Below are 10,671 nucleotides of genomic sequence, written 5' to 3'. Positions count from 1 at the left end.
CCAGAGGGTATGTTTTCATTTATCATTAGGAAGCACTGCCTGTTGCTGTGCCTCTTTCTTGAAAGCACATAGAGTTTCTAGGCTGTGTGGAAAATTGTCAGTCAACGGCTGTAGATACATGGCACCCCACCCAGGCTGCTCCTCCCAAGTCCTCAGTTTTCAATGGAGACAATTGTTTCACCATGTTTTTAACGGATGCTATTTCTGGACCATTTCCTAAAAGTTGATGTTTTAAGGCATACTTGAGCATTTGGCTTTCTGTTCTGACATATTATAGAATGACATACAGGAGCCAGTATCCCTGTGTGTGTTCTACACCAGCTGGTACACAGGCAAGTGGAGAAGTTGAGACACAGGGGAGACCTTATTGCTCTCTTCAAATGCCTGAAAATGAGGTTGTGGCGAGGTGGGGGTCAGATTCTTCTTCCGTGTAAAAGTGATAGGACAAGAGGGGATGGCCTCAAGCTGTGCCAGGGGAAGGTTCAGGTTGGATATTAGGAGGAATTTCTTCTCAGAAAGAGCAGTGATGCAGTGGCACAGGCTGCCCAGGGAGGTGATGCAGTCACCGTCCCTGGAGGTGTTGAAGGATTGTGTGGATGTGGCACTGAGGGACGTGGGCAGTGGGCATGGTGGGGGTGAGTTGGCAGCTGGACAATGTGATCTCAGTGGTCTTTTCCAACCTGAATGGTTCTCTTGCAAACGCAGAGCAATATGACACTGCTGTTAGGCTGATTCACTACATCTACCTACTTGTTAGTTGTGTTTGGGGACTGATCATCTAATGTACAATGTATCTTGTTTTCTTCAGGGGGATTTGGTGAAGTTGTTTTCAGTTTTCTTTTGGCTGAATCACTGCATGGAGCTTCAGTTTTCATCTTCTGGTCACTCTTGGCAAAGCAGCAGCAGAACTCCTTGCTCAGTATCTGTGTCAGTCCTGGAAGGCTGAGATTGACATTCTCTTTTATAAGACACAATGCTTCCAAAGTAGTGCTTTTGTAAACATCACTCCTTCAGACCTGCTTGTCATTGCCAGCCTGTAGGGCTGCCAAGCAGCTGCCTCACACTGCCCTTTCCAAAGGCTGAAGATAGCTCTCTTGCAGGGAGAAGCCAAGACATGGCTATTCTGCAAGCAGCTCTCTACTTACACATGGTTATGCTGCTGGTTCCAGTGGCCCAGGCCCCAGCATGGAGGTTTCACAGCTCTGTCATGTCCACGTGGAACTGAGAGAAGCCACCTGTTGTTTCTATCATGGTGATTTTCTTTTTAGCAGCATCTGCCACAGCCCCAGGTGTTACCCTTGACCTCCCACTGGGTGCTTCCATACTGAGGATGCTTTGGGATACTGTCAGGTAGATTAAGCACTCTGCACGCCACTGATGTTCTCTCCTCCCTGCTTTGTTTTCTGTCTCTAAGGTGATGCTTTTTATGCTCCATCAGTGTAGCAACTCCAAGTTGTTTTATATTTATTCTCCCAGCAACTGTGAGCTTCAGCTTTGTTTGCTGAACCTCACAGCTCTGTGGTTTGTACAGGGGCTTCTGAGATGGATAGTTGTGACTTCTTATTTTATTTGCAAAATGAGAGATGGAGGGATCCAGTACTGAAGGAGGATTCAGTGCTTAAATAGGGGCTGTATCTAAGGGTAAATCCCATGAAAATAATACGGTTTGGCTCCTTCACTTTGAGGGCTGCCAGTGCACTCCTCCAATGGTCTTAGCCCCAGCAAGGTGAGTGTTTTCCTGTTATCACATGAGGGAGCAGAGATGTTTGGGAGCAGTTCCTTGCAGAAGATAGTGGGATGGGACTGCATCTAAATATTATTAAAGTAGAAGGTGTTGTGTAAGACCATGTGCCACTGACTGTGCACTTATGCCCCTTGCTTAGCAGGACACTTCAGCATGGTAGTAACTGTTCTGTGGTTAGCCATTCCACTTTTAACCAAGTGGTCCTTTGCCTTTACTTAAGGAACTTGGTGGACTGGGGCCAGGAGCATCAGTTGGGTATATTGGTGTTGCTCTGTTGAAATCAGCTGTGGATGGCATAGTGCTGGGTAACACTTTCTAGGACATCAGCCAGAAGCCTTTCTTCTCTTATGAATACGTGTGCCTTCCACACTTCATCTTTCTGCTCTGCAACGCAAGTGGAAAGTCAGCTGAGCAGCATGGTCGGTGGCACAAAATCTTATCACATACTGCTATTTTAATGGGGTTTATCTGGCCTTGCTGTAAGGTTTGGAGACATCAGAACAGCCTCGATGCCCCAGTCCTGTGACAGAAGGAGGTGGAGCCAGGACAGAGGAAAGATGTGAATTCTGGCCTTCAAAAGGCTGAACAAAAAGAAGTAACTGTGGATAAGGCATCTTCCAGAGAGTCTACCACCAAGAAACTGCTGATGCAAAATCTCAACTCCTCCCCGTGTTAAGAATAGTACATCTTTAGCTTTTAAAAGAAAATTCATAATGTAGAGCAGCGTGTAGAGAACTTCTAAACTCTTAAGTGTACCCCTAGGTGTACAAGGTGAGGCACGGCATCCCAGGTCCAGCAAGATGGCAGGAGCAATGTCACCTTTCCCCACGCTCATCCCAACTCCGGAAGAGCCAACTATCTGGGAAGGACAGTGCCTGGTGGGAGCAGAATGCTGTGAAAAGAGGCAGCAAGAGAGAGAAAAAAACTGTAGTTTTTGACAGATTGACTCCTTAGTGTTCCCATGGGGAATATCCTCTGGCATTGTTCTCCAGGGCTGTTTTTAAGGTTCACACTCTGTGCACCTGCATCTTCCCCACAGCCCAGCACTGCCAAGACCTGCGGCTTTCACACTGCCCCTCTTGTTCCTGGGCTATTATAAAAGACTTCTCTTTATATCTCTGACTGTGCATTTGCATTTTAAGACCTTGCAGTTTATGAGCAATCAAGATTAAAGCCAGCAAGGCTTTGGGCTTTGCTACTTTGCCTTCATATACATCTCAGAATTGGAGAGATCATCTGTCTAGGGAACCAGAGAGCATGCGTGGAGATGAGCTACCTCATAGGATGCTGTCTTGGCCTTCTGGCAAGCTCTGCCTTCCACAGCTCTGCGTGGTCTTTGGGGACACTGAGGGGAAGGAGGAGGAGGGAGAAACTCTCACCATGTCACTGAGGGAAGGAGGGGGATGCTTAGTGCTGCCACAGCTCTGCTGGCTACAAAGGAGGAGGTAGGCAGGTGGGGAAGGGTCACCTCTCCAGTATTGCCACTGCTGCCAGACACGGGCAAGGGAAGGTCCTTTCTTCTGGGTTGGCTCCTGAAAATTCCCAGCAGCAAGAGGAGGGAGGAAATGTTATTTTCCTGTAAAAGGATTCCCTGCCTCTGACTGGAATAATAAGAGGAGGGACAATCCTACAGAACAGTGGACTTTTGCTTCCTGCTTTTGCCCTCTGCCTCCTATGTCCCCTACCCTCAGAAAGGTCCCCGGTGCTGTTTTGAAGAGAAAGGCGAAGGAGAAGGAAGCAGTCCAACCACACTGACTCAACTCCATTCCTTCAGCAAGCTATATATATTTTTATTTTGTATTCATCTGAACAGCAGAAAGTTTGGCAATAATGACAGCCTGGGAAGTATGCACTGTGTGTGTGTGTGTTTTGACCCCTGCAGCTTGGCTCTCCCACATGACATCCTAGAAGCCCCATCACCATGCTGGGTTTAGGCAAAGCAGCAAATGGAAACACTTCTCCTAAGGGCTCCCCATGAACATATGATTCCCATCAGGCTGCCCTCTGCCTAGCCATGCTAGGGATGTGTAATCCAAAGAACTGGGCTGGTACCAAGCACTGGGCATCAAAGAGCCACTGGTATGCTTTGGCCAGAAGTCAGCAAATCAGTGTCAGCAAGACTGTGATTGCCTTCCCATGATGCCAATTTATATTTCAATTTTTTCAACCCTTTTCTCAGCAGAAAGTTACCAAGGCCAGGTCTTCATCTTTACCACTGCATGTGATACTCAGCACATTTGTGTTTGCTGAGGACTGGGCCTTGACCAAAAAGGACTGGAGTAATTCATCACTAATACAGGCCCTAAAACTCCTAAAGTGGCTAAAGTCAGACTTGTTCAGGGTTTACTTTTGGTAGCTAGTTGCCTTCTATAGAGCAGCATATTACCTGATAGCGTTGCAGATTTTTTGTTTACCTAGTACCTTCACCTTCTGCTCCCAATAATATCTTTGACTGAGTATGCTGCAAGTAATCACTGCTTCCTGTGTGGGGCAGGAGGATAAATAAAGCTTATGGCAGGAATTTTGAAAGATGTGACGCTGGGGCTAGCTCCCTCACTGAGATAAATGAAGCACTTTCTTCTGACTGATGAGAAAAGGATCAAAAAAAGGGGAATGCTTGTGAGAAAGACACTTTTCCTCTCAGCATGCCAGCCCCTTGAGCAGCGTGACACTGGGCCAACAGTTCCAACAGTGCTTGGGTACAAGGCCAATGGATCTGAGCACAAAGCAGAAATAACACGCACTGCTCTCTGAGACAGGACCCTGATCCCTGTGCCAGGGCCTGCAGGGGAGCGAGGCCGGAGGAGAAGGCACAGACTGGCATTGCCGTGTCCCAGCAAGGTTCAGCAAAGTGGCAACAGAGGCTGCGGAAAGACAGCCCTGGCAGCTCACGTGGCTGTTGATGAGGCTGGGCTGTCACACCGGGTCTTCATCGAAACCACCTCATCAGTTCCCCGTGTACAAAAATATATCTATACATCATGCCATAGGGAGAGGGATGCAAATGGGGCTGGATGCAGCCGAGTGAAAGGCAGCGCAGCTCCGACCTGATACCAGGCCATGGCGGCTGCCTCGGTCGCGGCGCTACGTGGAGGTGCGTGTGGGTGTGTGGGCGTGCAGGTAGCCATCCTACAGCTCTACAGAGCCCCGCTACACGATCATGAACTGGCAGACGTAGGGCAGCTGCTCCTTGCACCGCTTGTCAAACCACTTGCCCACCGCCACCCCTGACAAGGCCGCGCAGTTTTCCAGCTTGCCGCCATCGGGCTGTGTGGTGATCTCGGTCTCCCAGTTCTTGTAGCGGATGGGGCCACCCGTCATGTCAACCCACTTGCCCTCAGCTGCCATGTCGTTGAGGCCCAGCCAGATCTCTGCCTCGTTCCCGATGCTCTTGCGCATGTAGTCATAGAGCGCGTCGTTCTCCTCTCCACCCTGCGGCGTGCCCAGCGTGCCGCCCTGCGAGATGCAGTGCTCGCTGGCTTCGTGATATGTCTTGCTCTCAGAGAACGCCAGGAAGCACTTCAGGTGAATTTTGGTGCCTTTCAGGCAGACTGAGAAGTTGCCACGTGAATGGAACAGAGAGACAAGAAGAGAATTGGGTTTAAAATGGACATCCAGCAAGCACAGCATGTGCATCCCTCAGGGCCCCTCGTTGTCACAGGAGGAACGTGGCCTCCACATTTGGAAACAGCCTCCCAGAAAGGTCCCAGGGGTGATCCCATCCTTAGTGTGCTCAAGTTGAGGCTACACTCTCTGGATTGAGTTCCTTGGGGTACAACATATCTCTGCTGGGGGCTGGGCATTTAGGGAAAAGCAGCCAGCAGCCTGCAATTGCAGTTCAACCATCTTGATTATGCAAGAGTGAAAAAAATGTCTTTTTTATAGGTTTTGATCAGAAGTGTTGTGCTTGCAGAGGTGGAGGTCTTCAGAGGAAATTTCTATTTGCCTCTGATTTCATTGTTAAGAATAGCAACCTTTTAATTTTTAAGCTTTAAACCCTGAGAATACAGGGTACTCCATCCAAAGAATAGCTAATCAGAGCTATGCATTAATATCCAGACTGCTTACATTTCAATGACTGAGCTTGAATCTAAAGCCTTGATTTTGCTTGTGTTTCTTTTCTTTTAGGGAGAAAATTCTCCTTAACTTGCACTTTTAGTGTATTTCTGTTTCGTGTTCTGCAGATCCTACTGGTGTCATGGAATTTGCACAGAATAACCATGGAGCACATCTGGAAAAAGAAATTTTGGGGCCTGTACTCCATGCCTGTCACATAAGGCATGGGGGGATCAATCCCCAGCGGAGTCGCCTGGGCAAGAGCATGGAATGTATGAGGGATTAGGTAACCAGCTCCCCAGGCTTCAGACAAAAGCCTGAGGCAAAGAATAAAGCTCATCTGACTGAAGTGGAGAATAATCTATCACCCGTCTTGCTGATTCGTAATGGAAAATGAACATCTGGCTTAGTATCATAGAAATATCAATAGCTTTGCAAATGAGAAGCTCTAAGGCATAAAGAAAGGGGCCATATGCTGCACAACGCTTATCATTAACTGCCTGAGGCGCTTCCTGTGCCTGGAGGAGCTGCAGAGAGACCATGCTTTGCTTTGATCCCCAGTTTGCTCCATGTGATGGACACATCATCGTGGCCTGCTTGGGTATCCCTGGTCACATGGAACAATGCTAACCGCTTTAAAAGCACCTCCACTCTCTAAGCAAAAGCCAAGCCTTCTTCAAGGAGTCCTTTACCTGTCTGAAGTGCTTGCTTTTCCTTCAGTAGAGCAACCTCCTGAGAGATGTTGTCAATCATGGCCTTCAGGTCTTCAATCATTTTGAGACTCACACCATCTGTTGGAGAAATCCAGAGAGAGCATAAACATCCACCACAGCCCCAAAGGAGGCAGCTGGAACTGTTCCTATAATCAAAAATCCCCAATTCCCTCCCCACAAAGAAAGACAAAAAAGATTCCCACAGTCAATCAGATAGCATTTACTCACTAGTCTGACTGCACCATCAGCCCAGGTCCCTCAGGCTGGGTTTTGGGGCATCGCTCTCCTCACTTATTAACCACCAACTGCTGGATTCAAGAGTGGGCAGTGGTGGTACCAGTCCTGGGACTGCTGGTTCTGGGTGAATGACATGGCTGATCCAAGCACCATGGCTTAATATTCACGATGTTTCTAGCAGGGGAGTTGTGGTAATAGCAGCACCACTGCAGCGGGCTGCTCAAGCTACAGCATTTGGGCTGCTGTACATTAGTACTGCATGGGGAGACCTGCCCAAAATTATTCTGGGAAGAACACTGGTGAAAAGTGTCACCTGTGGCTTCTTTAGGTGAGAAGTGAAGCACATTTTCATCACAGCCTCCTTTGTAAAGTTAGCCTTTCTCTACTGCAAGCCACAGTGATGTCTCCTAAGACACAGTGAGGAGAATGAGTGCAAGAAACTCATCCCTTCAGTAAGATTTTGCTAGCATTAAATGGAGTCCTGTATCATGGATCACGCTGTTACCAGGAAGGTCACCAACACATGGCTTAGTACCAGCTCTTCTCTCTCCGATTTCTCCTGCACAGAAGGACTGGTATGGGATGGAGGAAGTGGAAGATGGGACATAGAGGCATTTGTGGTCATTGCTCTATACCTGTCACTCCTCAGTTTGCCCACAAAGCAGCAAAAGAGCCTTCCTTTGGGGTCAGGGAGCTGTGGAGCTGTGCCATCAACTGAGGCAAGTGGGGAAGGAACTTGGATGCTCACCAAACCACCAGCCTGAAGATTACATGTGTCATGCACACAAAAGCACAAACAGACCAGGAGGAGAGCCTTCAGCTGCTTTGCTCCTTGCTCAATTAACTTTAATGGGTTCAGTTGCGATTCAGGCACTAGGTATTATTTTAATGCCTTGATGAAAATACTTTGTGGGAAACAGCTAATTAGCACAGTTGTTTATCCATATAAGCCTCTTTTCTAGCAGAACAAATGTCCCTCAGGTTTAAGTAATATCCAAAGGCCATGGTGAGGCACTCTCAGTGAGTCTTGCCAGGGCAGCTCCATTCGTTGCTCTGCCTGGGAGCAAGAGTAGTATTTGTCTCTGCACCTTTATTTCCTGAAAGCTCATCTCTGTAAGCTGTGATCAAAGCTGTTGCAGTTGGTTTTGGGGCTCTGAAGCCAGCAGTGTGCCAGTGCTGTCCCTGGGAGCCAGAGTAAGTCCTGGGCTGGCCACCCCTGAGCTAGAAGGCTGAGGACAGGGACAAGAAGAGAAGGGAACTGCAGAAAGAGCTGGGTCGTGACGCTCTGGTTATGAAAAGTTCGTAAGCAATGTGTTTGAGGCTGCAAATGGGGACTCAGGGCTGATTTTACTTGTTGCAAAGGCATGTTGCATAAGCTGTGCCTCAGCCCAGCATGTTCCTGGAGCACAGGAGGGGACGGAGAACCTCTGCATGGGGTTTGTGTTGCTGGAAATGTCTGCAGGCACTTTCTGAAGTCTCTTGCTTACTGACATTGAGGCTCTGAAATCACACAGGAATTGGGGCAGAGTCAGGAGCAGAGTCCATGTCAACCTCTACCCACTGATTTGCAAGTACCTGCATCTGGACTCCAAATACCGTAAAAATATGTGTAGGAGCTACACAGAGGTGCTCCCTCCATGCCCTCATGGACTCTGCCTGGCTGCAATCAGAGGAAGCCCATAGTGCTGGGGGTCCCTAGTCTGCACCCTCTCCCAGTGGCATTACCCCTGCAACTGGCCACCCCCACCCCACTGGGGTTTGGAGAGGATTTGCTGAAGTGCTGCAGCTGGAGCAATTACTGGGAGCAATTTGAGAGGGGGATAAAACAACAGGCAAAGTGAATGTGTTATTTCAGCATTTTTGAAATGGTAGTTTTGGGTTTTTCTTGGTGAAACGGCACCGTTTTTGCTCTGAAGGAGATCCAAATGTAAGCAATAATTACATCATGAAGAAAGAAAAGAAATAGCGCAAAGAAAGAGAAGAGAAAAAAGAGCTGAAAAGGCTTTGGCTCAAAGCATTGATTTCTTCTGTTTGTGGCTTGGCCACACAGATTAAGAAATACAAACCCAACAAAATGCCCCAACACTCCCATGACTTTGCCCTGTCCAAGCCACCCCAGTGAAGGGCAGGGGGACTGCGAGGGGATTGCTGGTGGTTTTCACTCCCTTCATCTGGCCACCAAGCAGGACAGGAGCAAGGATGGCGGACAGGAGAGTGACATCACATCCTTACCATGAGTGGGCTTGGAGGTGGCAAGGGATGAAGAGGAGCCCCAGGAGATGGGGCTCCCATCACTTCCAATGATAGATAAGATCTCCCTAAGAAATGAGATTCCTCTTGCAAGGTGGTATTTTTGCTATACAACACAGGCAGAAACCACTGCTGTGGACTAAGCAGATCTGCACCAATTTCATAGAGAGGTCCACTGGGAGAAAAAGTTTCTCAAGGATGGGATCTGACAAAAATAGCTGCGGGAGAGCACAGCCAAGTGAATTCCTGGGATGCTTCCTTCCCACTCTCGCTTGCTCCGAAGAGCAAAGAGCCTGCAAAGCAGCTCACCGCCTGCTCTGTGCTCTGGGTGTCTGCTCTGGGCTGAGGAGAGGAGGGATGAGAAGAAAAGCACTTGAAAATGATGAGCCATGCTGCCTGTAATAGGTGATGTATTGCTGTCTGCTCCTGGCTGCAGCTCCGCCACAGCTGCCACTTAGCTTCTGGAAAATGAATGAGCAGAGGTAGGGGCTGGAGGAAGGAAGACTATAGCAGAGGGGAAGTTTGGGGAGAGCCTTGAGGAGGACACAGAAAACACGGTGCCCTCTGACCCTCATGTTGCCCCACCACACGCATTCAGTACAGCAACCTGCCCAAAACACTCCTCTATCCTTTCTAACTTACGAAAGCATTCCTACAGGTGTTAAAAGAAAATGAGACTTCCTTGGGTTTTTAAAAGCTAAAAGCTCCATTAGAGCTCCCCTAACTGCGCCGATTGCCCCTCACGCCAGGCAGGATCCCGCAGACTTGGCCCTTACCTTTCTTGGAGGCCAACAGCTTCTGCCTGCCCTTGCCGTTCTGCTGGACGGAGATGTGGGCGAGGGAGACGAGGCAGAGCAGCAGGCAGGCTCCCCGCAGCGCCATGCCGAGCACTGAGCTGAGCGGGACTGACTGTGCTCGGCCCAACACGCCGGCTTTAATCAGCAGCGTCTGGCCAAGAAGCTGGCCCCGCGCTGCTCGCGGCTTCCAGCGGCCGCAGGGAGGGCCCAAGCAGCTCCGGCCAATGCTGAGAGCAGCCCAGCCAGCTTTCGTCGCTTGTTTTTGTTAAAAAGTAATTAAAAAAACCACACACACACACATGAAAAAAAAAAAAAAAAACCCACAAGCGTACTGAGAGACAATTCAGCTGAACCTAAGGGAACAGCTGGGAATACAGCTGGAATGATTCCCTATGACTCTCAGCACAACACCAAGAGGTTGGTCTCACGTTTCAGCGATGGCAGTGGCACTGTGAATCACAAAGCCCCCAACATTTCTCCCCTCATTTAACTCAGAATCTGTAACATCAGTGCTTGTTCTCCTGAGGGTTAAACCAACCCAGCTTTCAATGCATGTCAAGCCAGGAGGCAGAGGCTGGCAATGGTGCAGGACAGGGAGGTTCTGGCCTTGGGCAATGCCCTCATGGGTGTCTGTCACTGCTTCTCCTTGTGCCCATGGGGCTGGGAACAGCTCTGGGTCTTCATGCTCAGTATTGACTCCTGTGCCACCAAGGAGAGCCGCACTGGAAGCAAGTTGAGCACCCAGGTGTCTTCCCCATGGGCCACTCACAGAATTTGGGTCTCTGCTCAGTATGGGGAACCTTAAGGCTAATATACAGCCCTGAGCTGTGAAATGGGATGAGCGTGCCTTGAGGTGGTGGGAATGTGTCCCACA

General features: G+C 49.1%; 1 protein-coding gene across 1 annotated transcript; it reads right to left on the bottom strand.

Moving 5' to 3' along the window:
* Positions 1-3,505: 3,505 nt before the first annotated feature.
* CLEC3B (C-type lectin domain family 3 member B) lies at positions 3,506-10,013 on the bottom strand. Its single transcript, XM_031590351.2, has 3 exons — positions 9,777-10,013; positions 6,493-6,591; positions 3,506-5,295 (listed from the first exon to the last, which is right to left on the bottom strand). Exons 1-3 carry the CDS (start codon positions 9,880-9,882, stop codon positions 4,895-4,897), a joined length of 606 nt encoding a protein of 201 aa, XP_031446211.2. The 5' UTR covers positions 9,883-10,013; the 3' UTR covers positions 3,506-4,894.
* Positions 10,014-10,671: the final 658 nt, after the last annotated feature.

Source organism: Phasianus colchicus, chromosome 6, assembly GCF_987193195.1.
Source record: "Phasianus colchicus chromosome 6, bPhaCol1.hap1.1, whole genome shotgun sequence".
NCBI classification, from domain to species: Eukaryota; Metazoa; Chordata; class Aves; order Galliformes; family Phasianidae; genus Phasianus; species Phasianus colchicus.
Note: the sequence above shows the minus strand (reverse complement) of the source record. Positions and strands in the feature narration are given on the sequence as shown.

What these genes read in the sequence shown, in the direction of transcription:
- CLEC3B (XM_031590351.2), bottom strand. Translation starts at nt 9,882, where the DNA reads ATGGCGCTGCGGGGAGCCTGCCTGCTGCTCTGCCTCGTCTCCCTCGCC. An exon ending in GCTGTTGGCCTCCAAGAAAG is followed by an intron (nt 6,592 to 9,776) that starts GTAAGGGCCAAG and finishes TTTCTCCAACAG; the next exon opens with ATGGTGTGAGTCTCAAAATG. An exon ending in AAAGCAAGCACTTCAGACAG is followed by an intron (nt 5,296 to 6,492) that starts GTAAAGGACTCC and finishes GCAACTTCTCAG; the next exon opens with TCTGCCTGAAAGGCACCAAA.